This window comes from Colobus angolensis, unplaced genomic scaffold, assembly GCF_000951035.1.
Source record: "Colobus angolensis palliatus isolate OR3802 unplaced genomic scaffold, Cang.pa_1.0 Scaffold102, whole genome shotgun sequence".
In the NCBI taxonomy this organism is placed as follows: Eukaryota; Metazoa; Chordata; class Mammalia; order Primates; family Cercopithecidae; genus Colobus; species Colobus angolensis.
In genome coordinates this window covers 1,785,958-1,803,672 of record NW_012111142.1, presented here as the reverse complement: position 1 = coordinate 1,803,672, position 17,715 = coordinate 1,785,958, and the positions used below count along the sequence as shown (strand labels likewise).

General features: G+C 44.7%; 1 protein-coding gene and 1 pseudogene across 1 annotated transcript in view; one reads left to right on the top strand and one right to left on the bottom strand.

The window, feature by feature from the left end:
• The first annotated feature begins 120 nt into the window (after nt 1-120).
• The window catches only part of ROR1 (receptor tyrosine kinase-like orphan receptor 1), a 411,025-nt gene continuing 393,430 nt past the window's right edge, over nt 121-17,715 (top strand). The window contains exons 1-2 of the mRNA XM_011941511.1: nt 121-497; nt 572-723. Of these exons, the coding sequence (XP_011796901.1) occupies nt 121-497; nt 572-723 (529 nt within the window). The remainder of the gene's footprint in view (nt 498-571; nt 724-17,715) is intronic.
• On the bottom strand, nt 14,012-14,942 carry LOC105510864 (annotated as a pseudogene).

Below are 17,715 nucleotides of genomic sequence, written 5' to 3'. Positions count from 1 at the left end.
AGGGTTTGCCCCAGAGCCCCGCGGCGGGCCGGGGCGCGCCCAGGGACTCGTTCCTCGGCGCGCAGCAGCGGTTGTCAGCGCTGACAGGAAGCGTGGAGGGGTTTGGGGGTCCTGGGGGTGATGGGGCACTTCTGTGCAGGGCGTCCCCCCTTGTCTCCCCGAACCCCTAGCGCGACCCAGCCGGTGTTGTGGCAAGTCTATCCTGCCCCCAAGTTGCGAGCTGGCCCTGAAGGCGCGGTCCAGGAGGGAGTTCGGATTTTCAGTGGTGCCTGCCAGAGCCCAGGCGGCTCTCGGATCGACGCAAACAAAAGCCCTGTCCTCCTGGTGCTCCGGCGGCCTCGCATCGCCACCGCCCCCGGCCCTCCGGCCCTCCCGAGGGTCACCATAGAGGCCAAAACTTGTGCGCCGCTGCAGCCGCTGCCACTTTGTGCAAAATGTGCTGTCAGAGGCGGCCTGCGGCTCCAAAGTGCTTTGGGTGTGCACGCGCGCGCGCGCGCGTGTGTGTGTGCGTGTTACAAACAAGAAGGGGAAAAGCCATCTAATGCATACTTGATTTTGGTAATCTCCAAAGACAATCGCAACAGTTAGAGAAAGACTTCACTGCAAGCCCAAGCGTCTTAGTTCGCTGCGGGAAGCTGGGGTCCTTGCTGCGTCTGGGCGGGTACACAATAAGAGGGAAGAGCCCGGCTGAGCCTGTGGAGACAACTGATTCATTCTTTGGAGGTTGGAGGGGGAAAGTTGATTAAAGTCTCCGGGGTCTCGGGCCTCACTTTTAACATGCATCCCCTGAGGGGTGAGGAGCCTTTGGATTTTGCCCTCCCCCACTCCCAGCCCCAAACCTGAGCGGGTAACTAGGTCTCTGCTCTTTTATCATGCATCTTTCATTTTTAAGTTAGCACTGTGTTTAGGAAAAGAAACGGCTCTGCGCTACTTAGCAGTTGAGAGGAAAAAGATGTATTCACTACATAGACTACGAATACAGAATTAGTTTTTACTGAAAGTTAGCTGACTTTCTTGGTAGAAAACACACTCTGGAAGGAAGTTGTGTGTAAATTTTGATTTCTTGGAGATGGTTTTTGGAAGCTAGAGTAGCATTTTCTGAGGATGATTTCTGAAATGGATCCTATAATGTGGTCGTGCTAATCTGGAAGCTTCTGGGGGTAAATAGAGCTCCTAATTGTAATTAAGATGTACATCAGCAGGGAATGCACCTTCCTGATGAAAAATCCTAATGAAATGTAAACAGCTTGGTCACATAGATGTTTTGCTTGGTGATGCCAAACATCTGGCCCTGCGCCACAACACCTGGGTGAAAAGTAAAAATGGGCCATGCTGCCTACGTAATGTAAACATCCTTCTCAAGTTGGGTTGCCCAGCAAATTGAGGTGGAGATAAGCAGGGTGATTTTAACTAAGGTGGGACTCCTGGCTTGGGGCTTTGATTAATTCAGTTATTTCCTCTGTGGACTCCTTTACTTTGTACTTCACCTTTCAACAATGGTTGCTTTTAGATCATAGCCCCTTGTGGGGGTGGGGGTCACTTGCCTTTAAATAAATGTCCCTGCATTGATTTTGCTCACTGTAAGACACCCTTGTTATCAGCAGCCACCCCAATTCTGTCTCTTTTAACTGTTTACAGCCTTTTAGAATTGTTTAAAAAAGGTATTGCCTATTCCATACTCTTTAGTAATGAGCTAAAATCTGTTATTATTGTCTTATTTGTTGTTTTATGCATCCCTTTCCATTTCTGTGAATGTCTGATCTTCTCTCTGGGGTCAACACTTCTGCTAGAACTCACATTTACTTTCCTCTCTTGGACTCAAGATTCCTAAGGTAGCCCAGCCAGTGGCTCAGGAAATCAGCTTAAGGGGAGATATGTTTCATGTATTTATTTAAAAAGATACAAAACATTTCTCCCATCATTTTTCTATTTTATTAGCCAGAAGAAAACCTTTACATTTATTTTTTTCTGGTCTGTCCGTTGTTGAGTTCTCATCTACCCCATCCCTCGGCAAAGCTCAATTTCTTTAGGAACCTGAAGCTTACCTTATAACTGCACCCAAGCCCAGGGCTTTAGGAACCTAACTGGCCTTTCTCAGAATCTTGTAGATTCTGTGATTTGGCTGCTCGGGACCAGAGGGAGGTGGCCTGCTACTGTGTTTGCTATCATTTTGTAAACCTTCCGTCGCCATTTAAATAGGCGTTTGTCTGTACTTTTAGAATAGAAGTCTCTTGAGGGCATTAAGACTGAGAGCTTTTCCGGTGAAAACACTGAGAGCCCAAGTCCCCTAGTCCCAACTTTATTAGAGATGCCTGAAAATCCTCCCTGGCTGACTTGGGGGAGCCACACCAAGGTGGGATGGGCAAAAGGGTGTAGTCAAATTGTCTCCTTCAGTTTTGGAAATATTTAATTTCCAATATAGATTCAGTGTGCATGGTAGGCTGTTTTGCTACTCTGATGCCTGAGATTATCTGCCTGATAATTAGTGAAGGGTCAGCTTTGCCCCATAGCATCCTTTTTCTTCTGTATCGTGAGCATAGGCCCCCAGTTAGACTTTTGGAAAGTTTCTGAAAGTGTCACTTGCTCTGAAATTAGTATCAGGTTTGGCCGGTGGTTTGATGGTGAACATCTACCCCATTTCAAATATTTCTGAAAATTTTACACAGCATCCTATGGAGAATGGAACACTTTGTAAGCTATATGTACTTTGATGTAAATGTATATGTACAGATAGACAGCATATGTATATACACACATATACAGTAAGTGGTCCATAGATTTTTGTTGAATGAATGGAGAATAACTTTTTTGGTTGTATGCAAAATTCTGATATATGCTTTGCTTAGTAAAAATGCAACATAGCATATTTTCAAGGATTTTTCCTTTTCTTGTCCCATCTTCTAGTATGAAAGAAATGTAGTATAGCAGAACTTGACAGTAAAGCTAAATGGTTACAAGCACAGGCTTTGGCATTTAACAGACCTGGATTTGAATCTTTTCTCTGTTGTATAATGGGTATGTCAATTAGTTTTCCTGAGCCTTACAAGAGTGTTATGAGATTGAAGTGAGGTCATGCATGTAAAGTACTGGAGAAGAGCACCCAGCCTAGAGGTGAGTGCATGAAATTAACTTGGGGTACATGAAATGAAGGATATGTGAACTCCCAGAAATAATATTCACAATTTTGTGTGCATTTTTACCGTTCTGTATTTATAGCTATAGCTATATTTTCCAAGAAAAATGTCAACCCCTGAAAAATAGGAACTGCTGACTTGGAGTGTTTGATGCCTGAGGCAATGGGTTGCCTTTCTGGGGAGGTTGAAAGGGGTTGAGTGTTGGTGGCCAGTTCTAGGCCTTATCCCAGGTTAGCACACTCCATGGAGCCTCCACTTCTCACCTCCCCAGTTTCCCTTCCACCAGGCAGGCTGTTAATTGGGCCTGAGAAAAGCTGAAGAATGGTGCCAAGTCTTTGTGACCTCAAGTAAGAAAATATGTCTCTGAATCCAAGCATTCTGAGATGCAATTTGTACAGTTTAGTTAACAAACATTTATTGAATCCTTACAATGGGCCAATCACTCTTCTAAGCCTTTTGCAAGTGTTAACTCACTGAATCCTCACAACAACCCTATAAGGGAGATGGCATAGCTCATTTTACGGATGGGTAAACTTAGGCACACAGAGGTTAAGTTACTTTCTTACACTGCTAAAAAGTGGCATTGCTGGGTTTATAAGCACTAACAGTTCATGCTCTTACCTTAATGGCTGTCCTAGACATTCTCTCCTTGTTTAATTCTTACAATTTATATTCTTTTAATGTATGGAACAAAGGTGGTATTTCCCAAGGTTTTCTAATAGCAGCAAAGGGAAGCTTGCTTAGCCATAATCTAGAGGTTATAAGAAATTATTGAAGACAGCCAATTTCAATTTTCCTTCCGGTGCTGGAGTTCCCTAAGACGGTCTTGCTGAAACTCAGAGACAGACTGGAAGCACCTTGTTGGATAGCCTGGATCTCTGGTTCTGGAAGAATTATATTTTTGTAGTGAGCTTCAACTTTGATGTGGTTAGAGAGGTGTGCTTGCCAATTTTTTCCATCTATCAATGAGGTATATTGTGATGAAGTGCCTTTGTATTTGCATCTTGGCGGACAACTGTGGTTGTAGGCTGAGGAGGCGGGGTTTATTAGAGCGCTCTCTAGTGGGACAGCTGGCTCAAGGTCCCAGTGAGGACCAGACCCTGGCAAATCCAGCCCCACCTGAGAAACACTCAAGTCTTCAAGGCCCCTTTCTCAAACAGAAGGGCGTTAGCCTGGCTTCACCCTTTCCCTGGGGTGTGACAGGAGAGACTGTTCTGTAGACACTCGAAGAGAAAGGAGAGTCTGAGAAAGTTCTCTGGAGTTGAAGGGGGAGGGGATGGGGGCAACTCTTCGAAAATCCTTAACTAAATGCAGCTGCTTGTTACACGGAGACTGACTTGCATGCCAGGAATATCTAAAAAGCTAACAAATACAAAATAAAAATAAACAGCAGTAAAAAGGCTCTCTCTTTGTTGCAGTAAGCTTGGTTGGGGTTTTCAGTTTGTTTAGGAATGGGATAATTGTGGCATCCACTTTATTTTGGTAAGGCAGTGAAACGTGGATTAGTGTTATGTCATTGGGATGCTACCACCACCTGAACTTTTTCCTTCATCCCCCCGTCCCCAGCCGCACCTCCCAGAACACCCAGGCGTGGACATCCATAGCGCCTGAGTCTCAAACAGTTGCCCCTTAGTGAATTACATTGGAAGAGGGCAGATAATTTAATGGGATAATCTTGGCAGGGCCAGCAAATTTCACACCTCATCTCTCACTAATAGAAAGGCAGCAGAAGGCTACAACATCCTCAGATGAAAAGGTTGTATAAAAAGGCTCTGCTTAACAGTAACTGTCTGTCCATAAATAAGGTTTTGTAGAGTCTTGATCCAAAAGCTGTTATGAAATACTGATAAGCCAAGCCTCATAATGTTTGGCCTCCTTACATTTCCTTTTCCCCCTTCTCTCCATAGAACCATAGATTTTTTTTTTTTTTTTAAGAGAAAGAAGGGGGCTAAAAGATCAACAGTCCAAACTTTTTTTTTTCAAGTATTTCTATATAGGATGGACTTCCTTTGATAGCTGTTTAAAGAGGTGGCATGGAGTAACGGAAATAGAATGGGATTTGAGCCTGATAGGGAATGGGGGTTTGAATTGGGGCTTTGTTGCCTTCTTGGGCAAAGTTACCTAACCTTTTGAGCCTCTGTTTTCTTATCTGTAAAATGGGAATAGCAATAATATGTGACTTACTGGGGCATTTTGTGAGAATAAAAGAATGTTATGAACCTATAGCACCTAACACAGCACCATGGACTTAGTGAACGTGAAGTATGTTGTCTTGCATCTTGGTGGACAGCTGTGGTTGTAGGCTGAGGAGGCGGGGTTTATTAGAGTGCTGTGTAGTGGGACAGCCACTCAAGGTCTCAGTGAGGACCAGACCCTGGCAAATCTGGCCCCAGTTGAGAAACACTCAAGTCTTCAAGGCCTCTTTCTTAAACAGAAGGGCCTTAGCCTGGCTTCACCCATTCCCTGGCTTCACCCATTCCCATCATCATTATCAAGGACTTATTGGAGAAATCCGAAAATTTGGCTTCAAAACGATGGTCCTGCTGCAAGGTAGCACCAAAGCTCAGAGAATAGCAACTTTTACAAGGTTTTAGGACTCCAGAGTGTTTTGTTTTATAGGGAGCATGCAGACGCTCTAGATCTGAGCAGTACCCAGGCCAGTGCTGGGGACCTGGATGGAGGGGATTCCACAGTGCAGTTTTGCAAAGCCTTAAAACAAAGGCTTTTTTCAGAACAGCAAGCTCTTTGGGGGAAGAGCAACCCCTCCCGGGTGCGGGTGCTCGGTGTAATTCCAGAATCCTACAATGGGGAATGTTACATTTCAGGGACCTCCACTTGTAATCTGACCGTTTTTAGCTCCAATATCCAAATAATCTTGCTGAGCACAACTTGAAAGAGAAGGATAATGGCCGGAGGAAAGCATCCTGAGGTGCTCTGTTTGCCATTTAAATTTTCTGAGTAGAAGAAAAAAAGTTCATGTTACCCAAAGAGAGAAGAGTAATGAAGTGTGTGGGAAGGGGGAGGGGTGATAAAGAGGACTTCTAAAGACAAAGCAGAGGTTGGGTTTGTTATTTTATTTTTCAACAGTGAAGCTTATCACTCAGTGTATTTCAACTAACATTTATTATATATTTATCACATGAAAGATACAGTATTCGTGTCCAGGAAAAAAATATTACCTTTGCCCTCAAGGAGAGAGAAGGAGAACAATTCTCACTTTTTTCAGCACCTGCTATATGCCAGGTATCATTTTTTGAAAGCTATTACATTTACACTTCTCAGCATTCCTTGGAGTTTGGACTTCTGATCCTATTTTACAGATAAGAAAATCAAGGCTCAGGAAGGTAAGTATCTCAGCCAAATTCATACAATTATTAAGTTGGGATTTGGCATTTGAATCTAGGTATTTTGACTCTCAGGTGTATGCTCTTTTTGTTATCCTTAAGGTGTGATTGGGGAGACACCAATGAGCAAATATGTTACCTCCACACGCAGCTATCTCTCCCACAAGTGAATTACAGGAAAGGGTTGTGGAAAAAATGCTGTGGGAACATGGGGAAGAATACATTAATTCTCAGGAGATTAGAGGGTCGGAGGAAGAATATGAGTGCCTCCTTCATAGACTTGTTGTGAAGAGTCAATGAAATAATTCATGAAACACACTCAGACTGTGCTTAGTGAGTGCTCAGTGAGTGTTCTGCTATAGTTCTGTAGCCAGTGACAGGCCTGATCAGGATTTATCTGCCTCTAAAACCCATGTACTCTTGCTCCCCTGTGCACTTTTTTAACAGACATGTGGTTGTTGGAAGAGTAAGTAACTGTGCAGTCACCAAATGAAAGGGAAAACACCAACACAGTTGCTCTGGTATATTAGCCACCTGCCCTAATCCTGGCTTTTAGGACTGGACTCTGCTTTGGGTACAGAAGGGGATTTCGATAGGCATGGGGTTGGAGAGAATCAAGATGTCTCATCATGAACTACAGTGCTCCTAGAACTCTGGTCAGGATTTACCACCTGCCCTCGTTCGTTCATTGATCATACATTTTCTGTGCACTTACAGTGAACCAAATATTCTGACAGTCTTACTGGAGATGTGAAGTTGAATAGGTTAGGTCATTGCCTTGGAGGGTTTTTCAAATGGCAGATTTATGGCAGAGATTGCTAGCTGATCACCAAATATGTTTCCATCTCTTCTGGTCACATGACTAGACAACATTTCTCAGCTTTCTCACAGTTAAGTGAAGCCATGTGACTAAATACTAGCCAATGAAATGAAGTTGGAGGTAATTTTTGTCACTTGTAGGCTTGACCCATAAAAAACTCCCCAGGCAGAATCGCTCTGATCCTTCTTTGGTGGCTTGGCAACCTTAGAAGTCATGTGTTGAAAGTGTCACAACATGGAAAGAGCCTGAGACTCTCCCTGAATCACTGTACGGTGGAAGCCACACTTGTTTAGGTTTTATGTGAACCAAAAACAAATGTCTATTATTAAGGCTGAAGTTTTGAGGTTTTTTTTTTTTTGTTACAGCTGCTAATGTTACCTTAACTAACATGAGGTTGTAAATCATATTGTGTGGTGAGATCAACTTAGTGGGTTAGGACCAGCATTTTTAGATAGAATAAAATAGGAAACCTGGTTTGTGTCTGACCACTTCATGTGGAGCCTGGGGCTCCATCCACTGGGGAGTTTACCTCTTAGGGGCAACAAAATAGGCACTTTATACAGCCAGTGAGTACAGAGTTGGCAATTATATATGCAGAATTCCGAGAAGGGAGAGGTCTTTCGGGAGGAAGTGGGATATGATGTGAGCCTTGAAGGAAGGATTGAGAGGGTGCGGGATTGAAGGATGGGAGAGGAGAAGAAGAGTTAGACATTCCACTCCTGGAAAAGGGCTGGAGATCCATAGCAGTCTGCAGCTGCTCTGAGGTCTCCAGGGACTTGCTGAGACTATCCTGGGTTCTTAAACCAGGCCTTCACTGTGGAATGAAGCTGATCTCCAGGGGATAGGAGAGTGAAGAAAAGAAAGACAGTGTTGAATGAAGCCTGTTGTGTTTTTAGCATATGAAGGGTGGAGGAGGAGAGAGAAGGAAGCAGTTTCACTGGGAGCCTGAAGACTTGTCTTTTTTCTCAAAGGGTGTCCCAGGGAGTTAAAAATGTGGTGCATTCAAGAACAGAAAACCAAACACCGCATGTTCTCACTCATAGGTGGGAACTGAACAATGACATCACTTGGACTTGGGAAGGGGAACATCACACATCAGGGCCTATCATGGGGGGAAACGGGGGAGGGATTGCATTGGGAGTTATACCTGATATAAATGACGAATTGATGGGTGCTGACGAGTTGATGGGTGCAGCACACCAACATGGCACAAGTATACATATGTAACAAACCTGCACGTTATGCACATGTACCCTAGAACTTAAAGTATAATAAAAAAAAAATGTGGTGCATTTCAGGGCTGCTTGTCAAAGGTATATGATTGTGTCTTATTCTCTCTAATGCAGCTGTTTTGTCTCATAGTGCAGGCTACTTAATTCTATTGCCCCCTCTTGTCTGCTTGGTGAAAATAATAATAGTATACTAATAATTAACACACTGAGCATACTGTGGGCCAAGTACTATTCTAAGTTTTTTTTTATTTTTTTTTTTTTGAGACGAAGTCTCGCTCTGTCGCCCAGGCTGGAGTGCAGTGGCCGGATCTCAGCTCACTGCAAGCTCCGCCTCCGGGTTTACGCCATTCTCCTGCCTCAGCCTCCCGAGTAGCTGGGACTACAGGCGCCCGCCACCTCACCCGGCTAGTTTTTTGTATTTTTTAGTAGAGATGGGGTTTCACCGTGTTAGCCAGGATGGTCTCGATCTCCTGACCCCGTGATCCGCCCATCTCGGCCTCCTAAAGTGCTGGGATTACAGGCTTGAGCCACCGCACCCAGCTATTCTAAGTTCTTTAAGTGTTTTAACTTGCACAGTCTTCAGGGCAACCCTATGAGGTAAGCCAGAGTTCTAGGAGCATTATAGTTCACTATTCGGCATCTTGATTCTCTCCAACTCCACACCTCTGTGAATCCTCTACCGTGCCCAAAGCAGAATCCAGTCTAAAAGCCAGGATAAGGGCAAATGGGAGAAGATACAAGAGCAACTGTTTTGGTGTCTTCCCTTCCATTTGGTAACTACACAACTACTTACTCTTCCAACGGCCGCGTGTCTGTTGAAAAGGTGCACAGCAGAGCAAGAGTGTGTGGGCTTTAGAAGCAGATTAATCCTGACCAGGCCTCTCAATGGCTGCTGAACACTCCTTGAACACTCACAATGCATGTGGCAGGGTGCTCAGTGTGTTCCATGGTATCCCCATTTTCCAGATAAGGAAACTGAGGCACAGAGAAGGTAAGTAACCTGTCCAAGACCACACAGAGAGTTAAATGGGAAAACTAAGATTTGAACCTACATATGCTAAGGCTTGGGTTTTGTTCCTAATCATTATTATGCCAAACTACATTGTAGTTTTTTTTTTTTTAAACTCTGTCTGATGATTAAAATTCTCTGTAAGATCCCAGCCAAATAGCTGAGTCAAAATAATTATAATTAAATCCTCCATTTGTATAGGGCTTTGCAGCTTACAAAATCATTTTATATATAGTATTACCTTTAATTTTCCAGAAAATACAGTTAAATAGGATTTATTTCTCTCTCCCTTGTGTGAGTTTGGCAGCTCACACAAGGTCATTCTGTAGCTGTCAGAGCCCGTCTAAAACCCAGCCCCTTTGACTTAGGGCCCATTGAACTTTCTGCTCTAAAAGACTACATTTGTTTGGAATTTGTGCCTTTAATATACTGATATATGACAATTTTCACTACTGTTTCACCAGCAGGTGAATTTGCCTGATTTTCACTTGTTTCATCCATAAAATCTTCAAATCACCGTTGTCTTTAGAAACAGTTGAAAGACATTGGTAGATGGGACCTGGCTCTGGGATTTCTGCAACCTAAGAAAATTTACTTGCAAAAAGACAGAGAAGTTACTTAAAAACAGGATTTTCCTAAGTGGTTAGTGATTGTGGCAGGGAGAGGAGCCAGAAAGAGAAGGACTTTGGCATCAGATGGACTAGGATCACTACTGCTCTGCCAGGTCAGCAAACTACATAACCCCTGAGACTGGCTTTCCGCACCTGTAAAATGGGAGCCATAACGGCACCTACCTTGACAGAGGGGGAAGGACCATGGGCAGTGTTTGGCACAGTGCCTGGGCCATAGTTGGTGGTTGGTGTGTGATCGAAGCTACACCTCTGAATTGAATGGAGAGCAGCAATTCTTCCTTTAAGATTTTTCACAGATGGGATAGGGCAAAATTGCTAGTTTTCAGCACCTTGTTGGCATTATTTTATAATACAGTTATCTCTGGCGCGGACTTTCTTAGCACCTGGAAGTCTTAGGTTATAATTATATTAATGTTTCTCAAGGACAGGGACTTTCTTATGCTCTGTGAAGGTTAAACATCATAAGGTAAAAATAGAACATGCTGCCTGAAATCCTAGATATCTTTGAAAGGCTCTTATCTGTTTTTCATGGGAAATTGACACCATTTCCGGATGGGTTTAGACAATGTACATGAAAGCAACTTATTCTACTTTTTCTCCGTAAGAGAGATTATAGCCTCTCCTCTGGGATTTCACTCCAACTGGAGTATATCAAAGTTTTTACATATTTTCACACCCCCTGGAGATTACTGACTGTTTTTCTTTTTTCTGCCTGAACCACACTGAAAGTGTGGTGATGGACTGTATTAGCCTTTCATATGCCTACCTTAAAGAAGTAATGCTTAACCCCGTCTGACTGTTTTATCTCCTCCCTTCGGAGAACTGTTGTGTGTTGTATAGGGATTTTCAGTCCCAAGATATTGCCTGTTGGAGACCAGTGGCGTGTAGACCACTGAAAACAGGCAGCAACAATTTTTTTTTTGAGATGGAGTCTCACTCTGTGGCCCAAGCTGGAGAGTAGTGGTGCGATCTCAGCTTACTGCAACTTCTGCTTCCTGGGTTTTTTAAACGATTCTGCTGGCTCAGCCTCCTGAGCAGCTTGGATTATAGGTGCCTGCCACTATGCCCGGCTAATTTTTGTATTTTTAATAGAGACAGGGTTTCACCATGTTGGCCAGGCTGGTCTTGAACTCCTGACCTCAAGTGATCTGCCCGGTTCGGCCTCTCAAAGTGCTGGGATTACAGGCATGAGCCACCGCGCCCGGCCTAAGCAGCAACAGTTTTCGACGATGTTCTTAATCTACTAGTGATTTGCCCTCTTGTTCTCTGCGCGGCTCATAGCGCTTTGCCCACTCACATCTGGTGTCCCTAAGTCAAAGTGTTGAAAACTTTGCCTGTGACCAGATGGTCTTCAGTGGGTTGGAGTCTGCTGTCAGGGCCTCCCAGTGAACACTTGATAACTAATGTCCTTTTTCCCTGCTGAGGACGGGAGGAGCTGAACTGAGCATGTCCAATCTGTGCTACCCAGCTCATCCGTAAGTTGCTGCCTAGGACTGTGCTCCAGGCACCTGCAAGGAGAAGTTAGTAAAGGTGCAGAGAAAGTCCAGGACTTAACACTGATTAGTCTCCCTCCCCAGAAAGAAAGCACCAGGCACAGGGAATAAAGCATTTTCCCCTTTATGCTGGCTATAACTTGATTTTTTTTTTTTAAAGGAGCAATTGTCAGATTTGGTGGTTGTATTGGGGTTAAAACTATATAGATAAGGTGGTCAAAACCTTTTACAAATAATCCTCTCACATCTTTGCCCAAGGGCTTAGGTTTAGAAAGTTTCTTAGCCATCCCAGGATGTGGGTGAAAGTGGCTTCACCCAGACTCATCAAACACAGAGCAATTGATCTGAGTGCTGGTGGATGGGAGGGAAGGAAAGGAGGGGTCCAAGAGGCATAGCTGCACCTGCCCAAGGGAGACATCCTGTGTAAACTAACAAGAAGTCACTGGTCCTTCCGTTTGGTTAAATACTGATTTAGTAACTGAAAGGGATGCGGGAGAAATATGGCAATATCCTCTCCTGTAAGAAGTTTACTGTTTTTATTAGGGAGGCAAGAGTGATACACCCTAAATGGTATGGAAATAATGAATTGATCCCAATGTCAGTGTGCTGCCCTTGGTTTAGGGCCCTTTGCCTATCTTGAAGCTTCCAGGAATTTCTTTCCTCACACCGGCCCACCTCCCTGGCAGACTCTTTCCTCTTTTCTTCTTGCTGAATTCTTACTTGTTCTTCAGCCTGTATTGCATCCACATCCGGGAAGGCACCCTGGCCTGTTTCAGCCTCTGTCAGTCCTTCTTTTGTGGTCTCACCTTCCACCAGTATTCTCACATAGTGCATCTAAATCACACCTGCTTATTCTGATTTAACCCAACACCTTTGCGATAATTGTCACTGTCAAGTATTAAGCATTGACTGTGGACCGAGCACCTGGCAAGGCATTTTGTATTTTGTAGTGGAATCATATTATTTTCTCCCTGTAGAACTATTGCCCTTCCCTCCCTCCCTCCCTCCCTCCCTCCCTTCCTTTCTTCCTTTGCTTCCTTCTCTTCTTTTTTCTTTTTTGATGGAGTTTCGCTCTTGTTGCCCAAGCTGGAGTGCAATGGTGCGATCTCAGCTCACTGCAACCTCTGCCTCCCGGGTTCAAATGATTCTCCAGCCTCAGCCTCCTGAGTAGCTGGAATTACAGGAACCTGCCATCACACCTACCTAATTTTTGTATATTTAGTAGAGATGGGTTTCGCCATGTTGGCCAGGCTGGTCTCAAAATCCTGACCTCAAGTGATCCACCCACCTTGGCCTCCTAAAATGTTGGGATTACAGGCATGAGCCACTGCGCCCGGACTATTGCCCTGATTTCGATCCTTCATCCGTCACTCCCTCCTTCTGGGAAATGCCCCTTCATCACTTCCAAAAAGGAACTACTCTGGCCCACACTAATCATAGTCTTTCCTTGGGATTTAGGGGCAGCTCTTCTGGGGTGGGGAAGCTGAGAGATGCCCTTGGTCGTGTCTGAGCTCAGGAAAGAAGCTGGTGTGTAGGAGAGAATGACTTCATATCCAGAGCAGGCATTGCTGAGAGGCGGAAGAGGTCTGACAGCCTTCCAGTCTCTTTTCCACCTCCCTTGGGTTTCCTTATCTGAGCCAGTAGATGCTGCTTTCATGAGGTTATTGTGTTCCTACAAAGCACACAGCCTCACCTCACTAATCCTCATAACAAAATGAAGTGGGTGTTATCTTTTTTTTAAAACCTAAGAGGAAGCAGTTTTATTGCTTTTTCTGATGAGAACATTTATTTCCATTAAAAGCAAATTCAGAAATATATAATGAAAACACATTTCACCCATTATCCTACCATTCAGAGATAACTTCTGATTGTGTTGTTTATACACGTGGATTTATAAAAGGAGGTTATGCTTTTATTCCCAAAAGAAAACTAAGGCTCAGAGATGTTAAGTAATTCCTCTAGGGTCAAAACCAGTGCAAATTACTAAAACATGTTGACTGTCTGTTAAATTCAATGTAATTAAGTGCCACAGGGAGTTACAGGCAGTGGGTTTTGTGGATCAAGAAGGAGAGAGACTGGCATTGATTGGAATTACTGGGAGGGTTTTCTGAAGGAGGTGGGGCTTGACAGAGTGATCTAGTATATATATATTATATGATATATCATCATATTATATGACATCTGATATATATCATGATACATATACATATATGTATATATGTATATGTATATATACATGATACATATATATCAGCTATATCATATATATGATATATTTTAAGGCTTGTTTTATTTTAATGGCTGATCTGTATAATCACAGAGGCCAGTATGTACAAAGTGGGAGCTTTTATTTCCTAGTCTCTTCCTCCTTGGACAAGGTCTTGATGATTTCCTCCTTCTTGGCCTGGAGGCACTCTTTACGATGCTTGCATGCTTCCTTGGTCTTAGACCTTTGGGCCTCAACCTGTTCAGCCAGGAGCTTCTTATGGGCCTTGTCTGCCTTCAGCTTGTGGCTGTGTTCCATGAGAATTGCTTGTTTTTGAACATTGCCCTTCACCTTCAGGTACAGGCTGTGATACCTGTGGCGATCAATCTTCTTAGATTCGTGATATCTTTTGAGCAGCCGGCGCAGAATCCTCGTTCTCCTCATCCATGTGACCTTCTCTGGCATCCGAGCATTGGCTGTACCCTTTCACTTACCTATGCCCATGTGCCTGTCCTTCCAGTAGGCCAAGGTGTTTTCCTGGCATCAAGCCCAGGAATGGACAGTCATTGGCTTGCGGATGATCAGCCTATCTTTGATCAGCTTCCGGATCTGCTGATGGGAGGTGGCCTTGGCGATTTCATTGGTCTCATTGGGGTTCAACCAGACCGTCTTCTTGTCACAGTGGAGGACCCTAAAGGCAAGCCTCTTCTGAAGCCTGAGCATATTCATGGCTGTGGCTGTAGCAGTGAAAGGTGAGTGATCTAATATTGACTTGATTCCTCCCATTAAGTGGCCTCTGAGTGGGCGAAGCCAGTGAGTGGGGCCACCGGAGCACTGCCTGCTGTCGAGACTGGGCGCTGCCTAAGACGATGATTAGTTTTGAGCTTTTCTGGAATGTGAAAATTAAAGTGCAAATAAGTCAGTGTGAACATGGCAAAGAGGGACAGAGGAAGAGACATATGATATCTAGAAGGAAGCTGGCAGGTTAACAGGGTGCCAGGAAATTAAGACCTAAAGAAACAGAGTGGAGGAGTAGGAGGGTAGGGGCACAACAGTGGATCGTGGTTTTGCATTTGAATCAGGAGGAGGGAAAAACCACCCATCCTTCCTCTCCATTTTTTTTTTTTTTTGTCTTTAAACAGGCACTGTCACTCTCTTCACTCTCTTTTGGGATTACTTGTTTATATGTTTGTCTCTCCCTCTGCACTGTGAGATCTGGGTGAGGAGGAATGTTGTTGAATTCTCATGCATATCTTCAGTGTTCAGCACATTGAGCCTGGCACAAATCAAAGAGACACGCATTAAATATTTTTCTTTTTTGAGATGGAGTCTCTCTCTATCGCCCAGGCTGGAGTGTAGTGGCTGGATCTCAGCTCACTGCAAGCTCTGCCTCCTGGGTTTAAGCTATTTTCTTGCCTCAGCCTCCTGAGTAGCCAGGACTACAGGCACCCACCACCTCGCCCTGCTAGTTTTTTTTTGTATTTTTTAGTAGAGACGGGGTTTCACCATGTTAGCCAGGATGGTCTCGATCTCCTGACCTCGTGATCCGCCTGTCTTGGCCTCCCAAAGTGCTGGGATTACAGGCTTGAGCCACCGCGCCCGGCCTAAATATTTTTCAAAGCAAGGATCCACTGACGTGACTTTCAGGCAGGCCCTCCCAGGCTGTCTAAACCCCCTCTCTGGTCTCATAGGGCACCTATGCGCATGGTGGCTTTTCGTGGGCTGTTCCCTCCCACAGGAGCACTTTTCCCCTACCCATCAGCTACAGTCCTTCTACCCTGTCTCAGATGTCACATCCCTGACTCAACAGGTGAGATTGGATTTCCACTCCCGTGCTCTCCTAGCACTTTGTATTCTTAAATAACCTTCATTATAATTTGTCATTGAGTATTTATTTGTGTAATGACTATTTTTTGGGATCTTCTCTATGACTGGGTTGGACGCTCCTTATGGTAGAGTCTGGTTCTGGATCTTCTGAGCCTGGGCCTGTTGAATGGATTCTACTTTTACTAAGCTTTGTTCTTCCTTCCTAGAAGCCGAGATAACTCCAACTTACCTTGGTGCAACTATCTAGGAATTTAAAACTGCGTCTTTGAACAACTGAAAATCTCCAGGCTATCTCTTCCAACAGTTGAGGAATCCAGCCCTGGAAAAAGTCAATCAGGCTGAATGACACCTGCTGTGCGTTCTGTTTGCAGGAGAGCAGTGGGCAGCTCCAGAGCTGGGCTGTTTTCCCACATGGAGTCTGTGATAACTGGGTTTTGCTGCTATAAATTAGGGTCACCCTGCTCTTAATTGGCAACCAATTCAGAGTCTCCCTTTATAGTCCCCCTCTTTCTCCTTTTTCATGTGGACTGTGTTTGAGAGAAGGTGTGGAAAATCCTGGCACTGTGCCGCAGGGACGGTGCACCTGCAGGCTGGGAATAGAGGTGGCGAGTGCTGGCTGCTGGCCCTCAGCATCTTTTTTCTCCCTCCATATTGCTCTGCCCTTCCCTTTCTTTTCTCAGGAATTTTGAAAGAGGTCTCATTACTAGGGAAATATCCCCTGGGTAGCTCTTCCTTTCTCTCTTCTTTCTCTCAATGAGTAGAGGGGAAAGTGTTCTCAGTTTTGAACCTGCAAGCCATCTGGATGCAAAGATGTCCAGAAAGGCCCCCGTGTCTTTGGATTTCCTACAGCAACTGTGCCTTAGCCTCCCAGTGCCATCTGCTTCAGGCTGGGACATCTTTCCTTCATGCAGGAGAAAGGGGAACTTAATAAAATTTTGCTCAGGTTTCTTGGAGCCTGAGGCAGTGGTGGGGAGGAGAGAAGCCTGGGCTGTTTTATTTCTTGCACCTGCTGTGAGTCAGGAGTGGTCCTTGGTCAGCAGGCACATGGAGGTCCGTTGGGTGCCAGGTACTGGGCAGGTGTTGGGGCTACAGGATTATCTGCTAGGACCTCAAAGGCTGGCCTGGTGGGCAGCATGACAACAATGATGGTGACACAGTGAGCGTTTGGACACAGGTCCTGGAAGGTGTGGAGAGGGAGCAGCCGATGCAGGCTCCTGTTAGAATGCTGGAGGCAGAATCAGGAAAGGTGACTCAGGGAAGGCTTCACTGGAAAAAATGTGTCTGGGAGGCACTAAAACAAGAGCCCATTATGTGTTTTAAAATGATATTAGTAATAATGTATGGGTTTATTTGGACAAATGAGTTCACAAAATTGTGCTGTCTGTAATGTTGATTCTTGACTGAGCGATGAAACTCACTTCCCAGGCCCCTTTCTGTAAGCCAGTCCCCACCATCCCCTTGAACCTCGGCTGCTCCACCAGGGCCAAAGCAACTCAGAAGGAGGCCGAGACCCCCATGCCTCATTGCTAATCGATGGGCATGGCATGTGGGCATGGGGGTGGGATTCAGGACCTTACCTAGCGTCTGTCTTCCCAGAATGTTGCTCTGCCCTTTCTGGGGACCAGATGTCTTGGTTTCTTTATCTCTGTAATGGGAATTATAACTCATTCCCTGAAAATTAGGGAAGATTATAGGAGATGAAGGCTATAAAGTCACCTTGTAAACCTAAAGTCCTATCTGAGATCGAGAGTTTAGACAGCAAGCACCATTTTGTCTTCATTTCTTGATGAATGGATCCATGAGGCCTTTTTTTATTTACTCAATAGATATTTACGTGGCAGGCATCATTCTTGATACTGAGGGTAAAGCTGTGAACAAAACAAAGACCCCAGTCATGGAGGAGTCAGGAAATACAGAAATATGCATGACAACAGATAACAGGAAGGGCTAAGAAAAATGATGCAGAGTAAAGAGTTTGTGATGGAGGTGGGGTGGGTGCTGTTTCATGGGGCAGTCTG